The 17,521-nt window shown below is 43.9% G+C and overlaps 1 protein-coding gene across 1 annotated transcript in view; it reads right to left on the minus strand.

The window, feature by feature from the left end:
- Positions 1–3,663: 3,663 nt before the first annotated feature.
- Positions 3,664–17,521, minus strand: part of PPP1R36 (protein phosphatase 1, regulatory subunit 36) — a 19,376-nt gene continuing 5,518 nt past the window's right edge. Inside the window, 11 exon segments of the mRNA XM_008946905.1 lie at positions 3,664–3,793; positions 4,988–5,176; positions 5,264–5,375; positions 5,378–5,459; positions 6,790–6,829; positions 11,466–11,606; positions 15,459–15,496; positions 15,499–15,559; positions 16,501–16,561; positions 16,683–16,804; positions 17,474–17,521. The exon segment at positions 17,474–17,521 is cut by the window's right edge and continues 60 nt beyond it. Coding sequence (XP_008945153.1) covers positions 3,664–3,793; positions 4,988–5,176; positions 5,264–5,375; positions 5,378–5,459; positions 6,790–6,829; positions 11,466–11,606; positions 15,459–15,496; positions 15,499–15,559; positions 16,501–16,561; positions 16,683–16,804; positions 17,474–17,521 — 1,024 coding nt within the window.

Below are 17,521 nucleotides of genomic sequence, written 5' to 3' on the forward strand. Positions count from 1 at the left end.
CAGCTTTAAGAGAAGAAGGTCAATGGTGTTGGCACAGAACTCCCCAGGCTCTTTTCATCGCTGGGAAGCATTTGAGTTTGTACTCCTCATGGTAACCCTAGCATGGGCAAGTTATTCCAATATAGCTGCCATGTTCAGAACCCCTTTAAAAATAAAAATTCATGGAAGGGCCAAACTGACATGATTTCCTGATACGAAACTACATGCAAAGCCTATGGGAAAAAAGCCAGTAGTCATATGATGCAAGTCTAAGCTCTGCCTGTCATTAACAAGGGTGAGTTTTCCAGGGTAAAATTCTCATGGGCCAAATAACAGGAGACTGATAAATAAAGCCTGTCGACTGCCCTTTCTGACTCACTCTCTCCTGCTGGAAGGATGACTCACTGTCATGTGTGAAAGGCTGCCAGGTCTTGCTTACATGCTTAAACAAGCATGGGTTGTGTGTGTTAGACATACATTACCTCAGAAGAAGCAAACGCTTAATGCTGAGAAGGCAGCCCTGGAAAGGACTCTGCTGACTAAAGGATTGGAACTTCAAGGTATTTCTCAATCCTTTCTGGAAAGTTCAAGGTTGTTGTTAGATTACCACAGAAAACTTAGACCCAAAGCCATGGCTGAGGGCTTGGCTGGTGATTACAGTGTTTTAAAACCAGGGCTCACTAGGACCATCAGATTTTACCTAGGTAACTCCTGCAAAGTGACCCAGACAGCATGTTCTAGGTGCAGGTAGAAGTAACTGAGACCATGGCTGGTCCAGAGATGCCTTTTTCCCAAGAAAAATGGCGTGCCAAAAGCAGTCACTTGTTGCTCACTATTTCATGGCAAAAAAGTAGCCCTATGGGTCTGCTCCCCTTAAGAACACTGTGAGGAACCTGCCTTGAATCTGGAGAGGGGCAAACAGCATCTTGATCATCATTTCTCAGTCTGAGTGGCTCACCAATTGCTTTTCAGCAGCACCAGTAGCTGCTCAGCACTTCCTTCTCTCTGCAGTTACCTTGCAGGTCAGTGAGAGTACACACAGAGCTTGTTCACTTCAAGGAGCTTTGCTGCCTACATGAGTGTGTGCTTGTTTTGCCAATGACCAGGCCCAACAAAAATGATACCACCACCAGCAGGAAGATGAACCAATACACAGACTGTATTGTAGACAAGAAGGACATTCCATGAATGATCACTGGGGGTACAAACAGATCAATCAGCTGGTACATAATTGACGCCACCCCCAAAGATCCCACAAAGTGCATAACTCGGCCCACAACAGGTGGTACAAACAGAGACCCGAGGTTGCCCACAGTTGGCATGGGAAACAGCCAGACCAGCAAGCTGAACACATAAGAAAAAGGTGCCCACATGGCAACTCTCACCTGATCCGCCCGCGTTTGCACAGGTCTTAAGTGGACTGGGGCCCAGCTCCAGGGAGAGTCAGGAGGTCTGCCCTGAACCAGGAAGCTCTGGGGAGTGCACTCCACAGACAGACACTCCTGACTCCCTGCCAGTGGTCCCAGCTTTTATCCCCAAGCAGACACCTGACCTTTGTCAACTCCATGCGGGACCCCTGGGGCTCATTTCCCTTCTGGCTCTCCCTGCAGGGCCGGCCGCACCCTGGGGGGAAGCTATAAGGCAAACTCACCACCTCTTTATGAAGGGCTGTGGGAATCACCCATATGTCAACCTTAATTCGGGGCTCGGGGTTCAGACCCCAGCATTTCAGTGCTCCACCCTTTGCTCTTCTTGCAAGGACTAGTGTACTGGGATGTCAATCCACAGATAGCTAGAGAGATAAAGCTGTACCCATCCTTTAGCATACAGAGGTCTCCTGATGCACAAATTGGAAGGTTTCTCCCAAGACTAAGAGAAGAAAACTGTGCTTTAGCCTTCCTCGACCCCAGCTAGTAGCCAGCATCTTGCTGCATCATTCAGTAGGGAAACCATGCTGCTGCAGGGCAGCAATACCACAACTGCCTCTTGCACGTTCCTACTTTAGCCCATCGAGGCTCTCAGAAAACCTACAACTAAAACGCCACCTCAAGGTCTCATCACCATTTAAGACCATATGAGCACTGATCTCCCTGCCCAAAATGAATGTATAACCTAGAAATGTTCATTTTGAATAAAGTGTACCATTCCACATATGAGGTCACACATACAGTGCTAAATATAACTTTTCTATTTCTTCTCCTTTGGGAAAGAATATGTGGGTTTCATCCCACAGAATTTCTAAGAGGTTATTTTTATGTATTTTCACTCTGTACCAGAGCAGATGTGTAATGAAAAGCTTGAGAGACAAACTGCAGACCCCAACAGCCTCATCCAATGGTAGGACTCATATGACATACAGAAAACAAGGCTAGGCCACAGTGCTACTTAAGTGTTAATATAACATGTGCCAGTTTAAGCGGAGAGATAAATAATAGCTTAATAACAGTGGTGAATCTGCAGTTCAAGTGTCTGTCTCAATAAGGCAGTGCAGGGCCATCCCACGCAAGTGATCTAGTCCCTGGACTATTGGTTATTCCAGAAGAAGTAAATTTCTCATCATAATTGTGCTGCAAAACTTCATCCTTTTAAAAATGGAGCCACACATTGCAAGGGCAAGTTCTATTCTTTTTATCCAGCATAAGAGATATTTTGCTGAATACCTTCCAATCGAGCACTAATGTGTCAAATTTCTCTTAACAATGATGAAAAAATGTTACCTCTCTGGTTTTCTTCCACTTAATTCTTCCACTTTAATTGTCCATTATTTTTTCATTGTTTCTTATTGACTATGACAAAGTCAGGACTTCATCATAAATTTTCTTCCTGGTGCTCATGATTAGCATGTACAGATAGTCTTATAGGTAAGATGACACCATTTCTTAGCATGAATTCCTTTTGTTTCAAGATACCAACATCTCAACTGCATATTTTAAGTTTGGACATCTAAGACCTGCTTTCCTAATAGTGAAATCAATGAAAACAAAAATAACGTTACAAAGATAAAATGAAATGAAGACTTGGTAGATGTTTTAAATAACAGCATTTCTCTTTGCTCTACTTATTTCACAAAGAGTTATAAATTAGTCTAGCTATATCCAAGAACAAAATCAGACATGATGGAAATAAAAAAAAAAGAAAAACCAAACACAATATATTAAATATTCCAGAGTAATTTCCTTCAAAAGCAAAATTTCAGCAACTTTTAGACTGTAGTAAGTCACGTGTCCTGGTTGCTTTGCTGACCCTTTAGAAAGAGGTGGTTGCCATTAAAGTCAATAATCATATTCATCTGCAGGTGTCAAAGCACTTCCCAAAACAAGTCAGTAAAATAATCTTCCCAGAAATGGTGCATTTCTGAGACATTAACGTGAAGGAGGAATTGTTAATGACAGAACAAGGAATCACAGTCCAGGTCTCCAGTCACCCAGTCCAGGTCCTTGTGTGCTAATCTACCCCACCTCTGACGAATGAGTCAGGCTCCTTAAGCTGCAATTTCAAAGTGATTTACTTAGCAATATGAAACCATGCCACTCAACACAGATACCACTTCTGCTACTTGCTCTAATTACAGTCACCTTCTGCCACCGCTCTTGAGAGCACAGTGCTCCCACTGCTAAGCCTGTCTTGGGTGCTTCTCAAAGGTGGCAGACTGAAGTCATTTGTTGGAATGGAAAAACCACTCATTCATTCTTGTTCTTGTTCTTCCTCCTCCATTGTCCCATCAGGCATACTCATAAGAGATGCCAGCTCACTACAATGAGCTTCAGTGACGTCCACCCTGTTAGAAAACATCTTGGTAATCTGCTTGACACAACTAAGCAAAGGAAAACAGGAGAAAAGGGGACACATTGGTAATATTTCCTAGGTAAACCAGCAAGGAACCTTGTCCCTTTTAGCAGAGACTATCTGCTCTCCCTCAGGGAAAAAGAAATAACCATGTTTATGCCCTCAGCACACTGCACACCATGTCAGGTGTCTGTCTGGAGTGTGCATGCACACAACATGAATTGCATATGCCCCAGTGAAGCTCAGCACTGCCTAGAAAGTTTGCATGTGAATTACATGACTCTGTGCATAAGCTGTAAAGCCGAGGTGCTCAGGATGCACTCAGCTTCCAAAGCATGCACAAAACAATTCTGTGTGCATTTGTAGCAAATCTCATCCTCTCAGGAAATACCAGACTCTGTTGTGTGCTGTAGATATGTCCAAAGACTTTGCCTGTACTGTGCTGTGGCATTCTTTCGACTGCCAGAACTCTGAAAATCCAGACAACTGACAGCAATTCTCAAATTGTAATATCCAGGCAGAAAAAGAATACTTAAGATTACAGGAAGCCTTACATACACTTCAACAGAACAAAACTGATTTACAGTGGTCATGTTTAAATGAGCTATTACATGAAAAAGTACTGTAGTGATACTGCTGTTGACTGTGGCTGGGTGGGAAATGGAATTCCTCTTGTATGGTGTACCCAGGTTTGAAAGATTTTGGTTTTATCAAGAATCGGAAGAAAAGATTCTATTTCTATTACAACTGAAATTATATTTTACAACTACAGTATAGTAATAAAATTACCTTTTCAGAATAAAGTACATCAGTAATGTCTGATCAGAACACTATTAAAAACTAAAAGTCAAGAAGAAATAAGAAATTGGAATGAATCATGAGAGGTGAAAAAAATAAACGTCCATTTTGATTTTGAGAGGGTTTGATTAATTTCTGTGCAAATTTATGCTAAAGCATATTTCCTTTTCCCAGAAAACTTTTGAGCTTTAGCAAAGCACTATGATAGACAGTGGCTGCTTTGCCATAGTTAGCCAAGGGTACCACTTCTGCCAGTTTCAGACTCTCTCAGGTCTCTCAGGACCTACTCTCCTGTTCCTCTGAAATCTTGTGTAGACCAAATCCTTGGTCCAATGGCCCATCTCCCAGTGAGGAAGAGCTAGCTGTCTGACATCCTTCCTCATAGCTCTACCAAATCTAGGTATGAAGAGAAATAGCCCCTTACTTGGCAGTGAACAGTTCTGAGGAGTCCAGCAGGACCTCCCATGAGCAAGGGTGAGAGTCTCTGCCCCGACAGTCGTGGCTTGGGGAGAGGTGTTGAGCCCCGTCCTTCGCCAAGGGCAGACGTGTGCTGAGCCCTGGCGAGCACTGGTGAGCCATGCTCTTTATGCAAGGATGTTTGGCATGCACTTTTCTTGAAAGAAAACAACTGCAGGTGTTATCTCAGCGTATTCAGACAGGTCAGGTTCCCTAAGGACTCACCGGTGTGTCAAATGCCTACCTCAGATAGGGCAGTTGCACTGTACTTGCATCAGCAGTCTGATCTCCTGTTTTCTGCAACTCAGGATTGTTCCTGTCTCTTAAGGTGGGATTGAACATGTTGGAGCAAAGAACCTGCTGATTTCTTCTCGAATTACCTGGAAGTGCTTCCATCTGAACATAAGCCAAGATGTGGAGCTGCAGAAGTTGTAGAAGCCCTGAATTGAAAACAGAAATGCTCTTTCCACTGGGTAAAGGGCCAGAATCCCACTGCACCCCAGAATGTAGGTTGGCATGACTCCACTAAAATGCCAGCAACCATTTGGCATCAAACTTTACCATGCATGCATCAGAGAAGATTTGAAAGAATTGGTTTTTTTAAAGGTATGCAGACAGATGAGGCTAGAAACAGAGTGAACTCAGATGGATGGATAGAACTCTTGCTCAATTCTCAGCAGTTTGGCTTGGTCTTGCTGTTAGAAACCAAGGATGTTTCCCTCAATAATCAGTGGAAGGAGACTCATGGGATGAATCATTCTGGCAGGGTTCCTGTCGCACACATCTATCTCAAGAGGCAACAACTCACCCTCAGGCTGAGCTTCTCTTTTCTGCGATGGCTTTCATGGCAGCCGAAGGGCAGGATCTGACTGGACAGCTTTGTTTGGGCAGCTGCAGGTAGATAAGATGATCCGAAGGGCAGGATCTGACTGGACAGCTTTGTCTGGGCAGCTGCAGGTAGACAAGATGATCCCCACTCTGAATGACAGCATGATGATCACAGAAAATATCACTACCAAATATGAACCAATCACATCTCACCTTTGCATGTCTGCTTGCTGATTAAAAACCCAAAATCTAGCTTTTTGCTCCTATTTAACTTTTGTGATCCCTGGCATAAGCTGAATCAACTCCCAACACGTCGAATCTCTGAGTCCGTTATTGGAAAGATGGCAACACTGTGACCGATGTGTAAGCTTGGAATTGAATCCACAGTTTCCATCTTTCAAGGAAAGGCTCCCAGTTTATGAAGTACAAAGTATGATTTGGGCCCAGCCATTTTGTATTAATTTGCTGAAGCCCTAGTACATAGCGAGTCTCATAAATGACTGATGGAGCTGTATGTTGCAGGCCAGAAGAACTTATTGGCATCCAGGAATGTCACCAGGGGCAATGGAAATAAAAGAAGGCTGTAAAATTTCTTACCTACAGAGATGAAACTATGAGGCAAAGGATGAGAAGGAATCTGTAGACCAAACTTCCCAGAGGGACCTCAGGCTGTGGTGAGAACCACCTGGTGTCTGAAAGCCACAGAAGGACTGAAACTCTCAAGCTGAGGGCTCCAAGGGGAAAAGGCTTGGGCTGAAGGGCAAAGAGATGCTATTTTACAGGGACATGCAGGCCCTAGAGGTAAAATTTTATTCTAGGTACTCCAACCTACAAGTAAACTACTGGAGGAACCAAAAATGAGAGGAGCATTTGGGTATGCAAGGGAGGGACACGCTCTGGGCTGACAGTCACACTCTCCATTTATCTCCTTGTCTTTCTTACCTCAAAGAAGCTCCAGTCATTCTGTAGTGATGTTTTTCTCCTAAGGCAGTGAACAAGAGCACAAAATTAATAGCAGCCGTCATCCTTTCAGTTCTCTGAACAGAGCATTGAATATGACTCACGGGGTTATGCCAAGCTGGAATTTCACCAGAGCAATAACGTTGTTGCTGGTAGATCCTCATTACTAGCTTATGAAGACTCACTGTCCAAGAGAAAGGCAGGACTTCTGCACTGCCTCAGAAGGAGAAAATGCAAGATATTGTATAGCTCTGTTAATTAAATCTGAGAGAGAACAAAGCTGGATGTGATGAGCAGACGAGGCTCCCCTGCTATGCTATCTAGACTGAGCTCTCTGCATGGGCCTCTCAAAAGTGGTCAGCACTGATCTAACCCAGTTCCCACTGAAGTCAATAAAAAACTCTTCCTGACATCACTGGAAGAGCAACAAGTAGAGCTACCAAGGGCACGAAGCCAGGACAATGCTGAGACAATAAGCTTGAAAACCAGGAGGGAGATGCCTGATGTATCTCCAAGAAGAAATATAAAACATGCCCAAGAATGACAAAGGGCCTTTGTTAAAGAAGCAGCAATTTACCCAGTGGAAGCCCAAGAGATGGTTTCACCACCCACTCAAGCCTGGGGATTCTCGCACAAAGCCCAATGACTGTCCATCATGGAAAAGGCTATTAAAGCAGAGAGTGATGCATACATCCCAGCAGCTGCTCAGTTCTCCTGGAGATGGCATAACTCACCCTCATGGAAATAAAAGCAAATCTTCCCTACCAGCCTGCAGATCTCCACAAATCTGGCTTGGTCCTGCCAGATGCACAGGACAGCCTATGTCTGTATCAACCCACCAACTCCTGACAAGTCCCTTATCTCCCTGATAACATCAAGTGTTCCACACCTCTAGGGTATCCCCAGATGTCATCACTCCAGAAACATCAATGCAGAGCAGAGCATGAAGAAAATACCTTTCATCCCTCTAGCTCTATTGACCATCTTCTGACTTTTCTTTATTGATTTTTTGATCAAGAAGACCACGTATCTCCCGACCTGGCTCCCACCAGCCATAATCCTGCTGACGCTTCACATATTGTGCAAGGGAAAAGAAGCTTGACTCTGCAAGCACAGCATGGCCATTTGCCAAGGCAGAACTCCCAGAACAACTCCCATGCTTTTGATTCCTTGTGAATTCTGGTAAAGCACAGTATTCTGACTTCAGAGTAGCAGAGCAAAGAAACTTAAAGTGACCCTTGCTTGTGCAGTGTCTTAGAACTAGTCTCTAGTTTAGCAAAGAAACCTGTGTAGAGGCCAACAACAGAAAATAATGCTAATAATAAGAGTCAAGTAAGGCCAGGGGTCTCCACCCTTCTTTCTCTCAGTGCTTTCTTCCCTCCAGTGAGGTATTAAGCTAAGAGACCTGCTTGAAGTAAAGTCTCCTAAAATAAGTGATGAACTAGGAGGCACCTCCCATGTCTAGGGCACAGTTGCTAATTACATAGGAAAACTCAGAAAGGGTCAGGAAAACGTCAAACTTGCAACAAGTTTCAGGACAGGCCTTGTAAGAAACGTGAAAGAGTGATCAAAAAGCATCATGCCTTCTAGTTATTTCTCAAAGCTGTGAGGGGGGGTAGGATGAGTCCGTGCATAAAAGAAGAGGACAGCACAGCCAGGGCAGACAGTGCAGCAAGCATGGGGTTTGGGTGCAGGATGAAAGTGGCTTCAGACATCTGCAGAAACTAGTATTGTGCGTAGGAGCACAAGGGGAAGAAATGTTTCCTGTGCCATTTAGCAGCTCCCTCCACTGCAGTCGTGACTCTAATTGCCCACAGATAAGCCAGCCTCAAGGATCAGTAAAGGCTGGCTTGACTGTGTTTGTGCCGCAGATGCATGCTCCTTTGGGAACACTCTATTTTTTCCATTATGTGAAATGCCCATAAGGAAACTGGCACAACAAAAAGGTTTCACAATCCCCATCAACTTAAAAGGAGAAAGCCAGACACACCTATTCCTTCCTCAGCGTTGGAGGCACAAAAGGACTAATGCTAACACACATGAATAACAGGTCTGGAGGAAGTCTCTCAAATTCCAGTCTGGGATAGTATCAAGATAGGATTTTAATGCTGTGTTTTACAAATAATGTAAATTGTTAAGATGAAGACGCTCTCCACCTAACTTTTTCAGCTTTCATACGAATCCTTTACATGAAAAGATCACAAATTTCATAAGAACACATAAACATTTGGCAGATCTGGAAGGCAAAGCAGGTTACCAACATAGTATAAGATTTCGGTAACATGTTGCTATGGTGAATTAGTGTGAAAAGTAAAAGCTTCAACACCATCATGAACCCATAGCTAGGTTACAAGAAAATATAGTAAAACTGGGGGTGGCACATTATTAATAGTTTCTTAGTTTTTTAATCTAAACATTTTTCAGGTTAAAAAAAATCATCACAAGTAACTTTCCCCACCGTTTCCATTTTGATGAAGGACCTTTCCCACCCAAAAACATGTGCGCTCAAAAAATTCCTAACCATCTTTTAGAATTAAGAGTGTTGAATCAGTTCTGTCCCTTAGCTCTTGTATTTGGCAGTTCATATAATGGTCTGGGAGGAGCCAGATAACATTTAAGGCTAAATTGAGTCAGCCTGGAAAAGATTATATTTACATAATTGCAACATGGTATGGGAAGTACCACATATTATAACATGCTCAGCATCAGCCTAATTCTGAAGCCAGCTGCAGTCAGTACTGCCACCCTGCTATGAGTAACTCAGTGAGGTCTCCCTTCGTACAGCACCTCACATCATGGAGGCTTTAAGACACAGCTCTTTTCCAGCCTTTGTGTTTTCACAGCCTGGACACCAACATCCCAACCCCCCTGTGATGCAAATATTAAAGAACACAGTTTCTTGTTTCCTATCTGCTCTCACTCCCATGCTGATGGTTTTTTGCCACTAGACCTCTTGTTTGCCTCAGTCCTGCACATTCCCATCCACCAGGCAATAGGAGTGAGTGAAGAGGGAGCAAAGCTAACTAGCTGGGTATAGGACAGGCTGTTTTACCCAGCTGCATCCAGTCCTTGGATTCAAGTTACTTTCTGCAATAAGTTCTTCCAACTGAGCCTTATAAGGTCAGACATTAGGGCCACCCAACAGAAATAACGAAATGCTGTCGTGACCCTGCCTGTCCAACCAGCAAGAAGGTTAAAAGGATGTCTCTGCCCAGAGGAATGTGGGAGCAGAGATTTGGCACAGAAGGCTGCTCCCAGGAGTGCCCAGTGAAACACTGATGTGCCAGGATGCAGAAGGAAGACATTCTTAATTCTCAGGGTCTAGCGCCTTGTGGGATGGGGCACACTACAATGAAAGCCCTGTTGGGACAGCAATTTCAGCTCCCCTTTGACTCCATCATTACACAGGTTACCTTCTCCTCTTGATTAGAAGGAAACCCAGGTTCCCCCACCCATGCCAGGAGCAAAGTTGCGCAGAGCTGCATTGCAGGAAGGCAGGTGAAGATCTGTGACTCCTCTTGGGGACTGGCAGCAGTTTCACAGCAACTGACTGGAAAAATTTGCCTGAAACTGCTCTGAGAAGATCCCATGGAACTGGGGTGTTGGGTGGGGACTGTCAGCTCCTTTCTACTGCCAGGAAAAGGAAACAACGTGCAGGAACAGACATGGTGGAGGAAAGCATTCCTAACAGTCGCACAGTGTATGACCTCTGCCACTACCTTCTCCTTCCACTTACCGTTTTTTGTGGTATTTAGTTGCCAACTGGGAAACCACAACACCTTCATCTCCTGTTAAAACTTCCCTTTTCTCGTTCTCATAATTCCCTTGGTTTCTCTGCCTTTTCAAAGACTCTCCCATCCTCTTCTGCCTTCTCCAGTTTCTTTTTTAATTCCTAGTATGTGTTTCTCTCCCCTTTCAGTTCATCACTGGTACCATCACATCTAAAGAGCAGCTGGTCTCTGTGTTCTGGAAAAGCCACACACTGACCTCTCTGCTCAGAGGTAGGAGTCCTACATTTCCAATGCCCAACCACAACCTCATCTTGTTTCTACTCCATTCACCTCCTGCCTTTCAGGAACATGATCTCCTTCTTTTGCTAGACTAGTCTTATGCCATCTCAGACTTGGCATGAGAGGAAATTTATGCAGGACCAGTGGCAACCAGCAGGTACCTAACCATTCGCTTTCAAGTTTTAGTTAAGTTGAAGTAGCAGAGGTAAGATCCAGGGCTGGCACTGATTTTTGCCCTGCTGATTTTCATGTTGAACCCATTAAAGTTTCCAGCTTCTGGCAAGTTTTCTGGCATACCAGGGCTAGAGCTGTCCAATCTGGTATCCAGAGATCTGCTGCAGCTCATTGTGGCCAAATCAGTTGGCAACAGCTCACCAGAAACACTTTTGGAGTTGGAAATGAGATGAGATGAGATGAGATGAGATGAGATGAGATGAGATGAGATGAGATGAGATGAGATGAGATGAAACAGAGCTGCAGGGAGATCAGGACACTTCTGTGTCTCATGGTCCCTTAGCCCTCTGTGACTCCTTGGCTCACAAGACTTTTACTACCCTGGATATTCACTTGTATCACTCAGCAGAGGTCCTGGCCCTGGGTTGCTGTGACCCTTCACATAGCAAGAGTTCCCAAAAGGGATTGGCTGGCTTTCCACTAGGCATCTGGTGCTGCTGTGCCATGCCTCATCCAAGGACAACATTGCAGTGTGCCTTGGCAAAGTGAATCCTGGCCACTGCTAACTTCACAGACACATCATCCATGTCTTTCTTCTCTAAAAATATCACTGTCCTGTTTAAAACAAAAAGGGAAATAGGTTTTCAGGGACGGTGCTATGGATAGAAGGGAAGTTAGAAGGAGTGCCTGCTCCCGAGAAGCATGGTTTTCAGGCACATAAACCAACATGCTGTGTGACACCACCATCAAGCGACCCCTCTGTGGCAAGGCGGAGTTCAGACACTTCCAGAGCAGCTTGGCATTGCTGGTGGGACACAACGCTTGGGGCCTGGCCCAGACAAGCTCCCTTTGCTCCACACAGCTCATAAGCTGCATGCCCACAGCCCGTCAGGTTGCCGCCTTTGATCCTGCAGGGCTTGGGAGCCCTTTCTGCAGCCTGACAGGAGGCCCGGAGGTGCATTTCGGGATCTGCAGGCGCAGGCTCTGTCCTAGGGCAGCCCCGGGGCAGTGGGCCTGGCTCCTTCAGAGACAGCACTTAGTCCTCTTCAAAAAGGCACATGAAGGGCTTTTGAGACTGCCTCCAAACAGGAATGGCTGACACTGCAAGCCTGTATTTTAAACCAGTTCAGATCAAACACTAAGGAAATGCCAAACAGGGAGCTCTCTATTTCCTGCGCTTCCCCTGTAATCCAGCTGCCTGTCTGCCGGTGACTGGGAGCGCTGCCGGCCTGAAGGTCTCCAGCCTCCTTCTGCACTCCGCAGAGCTGGTTTTATCTCTCCTACCCCTGATGGCCTCCAGCTCTACAGCTTCCTACACAACCCACCTTTAATAAATTAAGGCAATCACTCTGGGCTTCTTAAGGATGATTGCTAATAAAATTCAGATTTTTCTCAAAAGACATGAAAGGGTTGGAAGCGGAAACAGACAGAAACTAAAGGGGAGAGAAAATGCAGAGTAGGAATAATAACCCTTGTTCCATTCATGTCTCATCCACCACTGCTGAGTTTTTGTTCTTAGAGTCACATATTTCAGAGGTGAATACTCCCAAGCTGTCTGCAGTGGGGGAATGCCTCATGCCCGCTGCTTTGGAAAACTGATTGGGTTTTTTTGAAGTTAGTTATAAGATCTTCCTGAACCTAAAAAAAAGACAGGGAAGCCTCAGGCTTGGGTTTACAAATAAGCAGCATGACATCAATAAAAGACAAAGTCACAAGAAGTTAAAGATGTCCAGGTTCACCCTGACTTTCTCTGATAAGAACCCCCTCGAATACTTTATTTTCAAAAGGAAGTTTAATGCACAGAAGCAATGACTTCTGAAGCCAGGATGGCATTAGATATTCTCTTGAGGCTCCGTGGACACCAGTACTTCTACATGGTCTAGATTCAAGACAGCTGAGGAACTATTCAGATGATCAGGCCTGGCTCCCTGTGGACAAAACTAGACCCAAGAGGTGAGTTTGGCATCTCTACTAGGAACGCCCAAATGGCAGCGACGTCAAAACACACCAACGAGGAGCAGGAATAACAAGCACTGCTTTCTGTGCCACTAGGTTATCTCACAGGGTCTACAAGAAGAGCAGCTCAAGGACTGAACAGCCGCTGGATGTGTAGAACAAGGACCAGGCCAGTCACCAAGCCCTCTCTCCGAGTAACCTGTCTGTCAGTTTAACTGCGAGCAAATTACAGGTATCACTAACACGAAGCATGAAATGGTTCCAGTCTGTCTCTATTTGTGGCACATAGCCAGTACTACCTAGGAAAACAAAAAAGCCTTGGAAACTAAATTATATCTTGGAGGAAGGGGGAGGGAGTTTTCTTCCTGAGCAGGCCACTAGCCACAGCCCTGAGCATGGGATTTATGTGGGATAGATATAGGAAAATAAATTACTATGTGCAATCTTCTTTCACATTCTCTCAAATGCATCAGAATATCACAAACCCAAGGGTTCTTATCACAGTGTAATTTTGTGTCATTATGATTCTATTATGTAGTTAAAATTTCACAAGATCATGTGACTCCACATTCAGGGGAAAAAACAAACAAACAAACAAAAAAACAAACTTGTTTTCTTGCCTGCCCCTACTACTTCTTGCTGGAAGACCATTCCAGAACTTTACTCCACAGCAGGGGAAAGACAGTCCTTGCTACCTTTGATTTTAAATGTAGCACATACCAAGTTTGGAATTAGACCAGATGGATAACAGAGGAAAATGCAGTACCAGAAAGCTCTTCATACCATGATTAGTATCTCCAAGTCAGCTAAGATGCTAAAACAATTAAGGATGAACTTCAACATTACATAGGACCTAAAATTGCCTTTTGTAATTTTATTTTCCTTCCTCTTATTTATACTTCAGTAGATCAATGTTCTGAATTCCTGCTTCTGCATGGTAAATGTCTCTTTTTTGAGATTCTCTGACGTTAGCACTGCATGTAGGTAACCCTGTCAAACAAGAAACTTCCTTTCAGGGGAGGTAATAAATCTAAATAAAACAGTACTGTACAAGTGGAGAGTTAGTATATGTTTCCAGCCCAAAGGAAGGAGTAACATTGGGAGCACTGTATAGCAGAACACACTGAAAATATTTTCCTGGCAGGGTTTAGCCAGGACTTATAGCTGATACCTACTAACTAAAGCCCCCTCGATCCAGAAGACATAACCCCATATTGCAATAGATCCAACATCCCTTTTGTTTCAGTCTGTTTCTGTATTTGTCGCACCTGTAGATGATATGAGACATCCTGAGGTTTCATGCCCCATGGAGTGGCCTCCTTGTCCTTTACCAGCCAAGAGCAAGGGGGTCATTTTTTAAATTGCAGACCAGAGCACCTAAACTGAGTCTTCAACCTTTGTGTATGAAACTACACTGATGGGTTTATTTACAAATTGTTCCTGGCACAATGAAAGAAACACCTGCCAATCTATGGATGTAGAACAAATCAATTCCTTAAGACCAGCAATCCTTCAACAGTCTTTTCTTCAATCCACATAAATCAGTCCCTCTTTATGCCAAAGCTTCATGAATTGTGAAGTAAGTAATCATTAAGTGTTTGAAGAAAATGGTCAATCAATTCTCAGAGGCTATTATAGACTCCAGAAAATTACTGAAGTTTCTTACAGTCATGATTTGTAGTTCTGCAACGCTTTCTTCTGAGGCATATAACCCTCTAACACAGCAGCTCCTAAACCATTCCCCTGCCATCCCCACTTCCACCCAGCAAGGGAACAAGTGTGATCACACACCCTGACTTGGGAACTGCTTTCCTAGCACATATTCCTCATGTTGTAACATGTTTCTAGCACTCAAGAGTTATCTGAACCGGCTTTGCAAAGCATTTAGAAGTGAAGTCTTAAAGTAATGTGACCCACAGCACAGACTAGCACCCAGCAGACTCAGTTGTGACTATTTGCTGCTTTGTATTGCAAGCAGAAATGACCGTATGCTAATGTTATTACTGGGAAATGGCATTACAGGGTGGTAACTCAATCCAGGGCACTTACACAGATTTAACGTTGGTAGTGGTAGTAATGATTTATTCAAATTGCAGCATTACCTTGAGGAGCTGAATTATTTGGTGACCCCATTGCAGCAGGACTGGATCCAGCTACCATCTTGAAAGGGAGACTGCAGTGACGCCATGCCAAGAGGACAACAGTGCACACTGCTTCGGGCAAGGCTGGGGCAAAGCAGGGTTCAGACCCTCCCAGAAAATCGGTCTCTCTAACTAGTCAGAGGAGCCTATATCCTGGGAAGCCCAGAGGACAAGGGGATGTGAGATGTAAACGGCCAAGAGACCAAGGGGTTTTTCTCCTTAGTATTTCATATATAGATGGGGCCAGTATAGCAAGCAGTCCTTGCTCATACACAGAATCCCACTCATTCTGACATGAAAGACTGCCCTGTGATTCCAGATTTGCTCAGGCAAGCCCTGTGTACTTATACCCCTAAACACTTATACTCACAAAAACAAGGATCTGTATTTCTTTTCCAAGGCAGTTTTTTTTCCAGCTAAGAAGATAAGTAGAAGAGCAGGGCCATGAGGAATTCATCTAGTTTCTCATTCCTAAATGGAAGGTAGAAAGGTAAGTGTGAAGTCTGCACATTTGCAGATACAGACACCACCAGACCATTATGAAAAAGAACAAAGTCTCTGCTCAAGGGCCTGCATTACACCAAATATTAGCTATATGGTTGAGACCTATTTGTAGCAAGCACTCCACCCCACACTTAGACTTTGAAGGCTTTTAGAGGATTACTAACAGAGTCCAATGAACACACTGAAGATTGGATTGAATTGGCTACTACCAAACATACTTCCAAGAAGCATGTTTTCTGTGCTGAACTTGCTAGAAGTTTGTCATCCACATTCAAAGGAAAAGGGAGACAACTCAGACACCTTTCTCCTTCTGAAAGGACAGTATGGCTAAGGCTCAACAAGGTCTACAGCTAGATTCCTAAGTCAAAGGCAATGCAGCCAGTGTGTGGCCCTGGTGATCTCAGGGATATGCCTCTGAGATATAATGCTATGCTTGCTGCCTTCTCACTTTTATCCTGGAGAGAAGTAATGCTGATAAGTGCAGCAAATAATGATCTCTGCAGGTGTGACGGGAACAGCAGCAGCCCAGGAAGGCAGCCCAGATTCCCAGTTCAGCCCAGATTCCCAGTTGCATCAGCACTCCTGGTGCTCTCGGTGTTGAGGATGGGCTGGCTAACATGGAATTTACCGTAGAGTAAAACTGGTAACAACCTTCAGATATTTAGGCCCAAGTTCTTGGCTTCCTTTAGGTAAAGTGGAAGGCTTGCAAACAGGTGATAGGATTATTTCTCTGCACACGTCAAGGACAACATGCATTTGGTATTGTTTCCTACCAAACCCCACAGATAAGAGATTTTAAACCTCTGGTATAAACGACTGGTATTTCATATTCTACTTCTCATACACCCTGGTCTCTCCAGTTCTAGCTACACACATGTAATTCTTGAAACAAACTCTAAATTACATACCTCATAACTGCTGAAAACATGTGATGTGACTCATTTGCTTCTTTAAAAAGCAAAGCAGCATCTGAAAACATACAGAGAATAAAAACAATATTTCCTCAAAAGAAATGCTAGTGCTAGTGGGAAAAGCATTCTAACTTGCACGGGTGATGCCTTGCTGATACAAAATACCAGCAATTACTGACATTTGACATCATCCAACGTCACATATTCATGTTGCACCCACTTGGACAGCCTATGCAATTTTTCTTCTTTGTCCTCCACCCTTCTTTCAGAGAGTGCTGCACTGCAATCATCTTGGAAGATGCTAGTGGCTGACCAATACATAACATTTAAAGAACACAGTGTTAATTCCTGTCTGAGAACATTATCTACCTGGTATGTACTTGCTTCGGTTTCAAAGGGACAGGCAGTGAAATGTGTTTGGCAGGTATCCTGAACTAACTTTCAACTATTATAACCACGAAACAGGCTGGGGATGTTGAGAGAAATAGGACATTTTACCTCTAAGGTTGCGTCTGAAGTTGCCCTTTTAGTTGCTAATATAATAAATTGCAACTATATTATTTAGATCAAAGGGGTTTTATGTAATGGATGAAAGCCAGCTGTACCATGCTGTGGATTTATAAAATTAATAATAATAATCTTTGAAGTGCATTACACAGATGAATTAATTACCTCACAATACTCTTTAGAGTAGATGAGAATTATTACCTCATTCTGCACAATCTGGAAGCAGCAACAAAGATGCTGAACAACTTTACTGAAGTCATACCAGGCTAGTGCCCAAGCTAGCATTCAGCACCAGGCATGTCTGGCTCTGTTTTTGTGTTCAGACCACTCATCCGCCCTGTTGAAATAGCTGCCTTCCTTTTTCACGTGTTTTGTTCAGACATGATCTTCAGACAATGGATGAAAATATTCCCACCCAAACGATCTTGTTTATTTTTGAGCTAGGCCAGTTGAATTGAAATACCTCTTTAATGTCTTGACACGCATTTCCTGAAAGAAAATATTTTCTCTT

This window comes from Merops nubicus, unplaced genomic scaffold (genome assembly GCF_000691845.1).
Source record: "Merops nubicus isolate BGI_N331 unplaced genomic scaffold, ASM69184v1 scaffold12339, whole genome shotgun sequence".
NCBI lineage: Eukaryota > Metazoa > Chordata > Aves > Coraciiformes > Meropidae > Merops > Merops nubicus.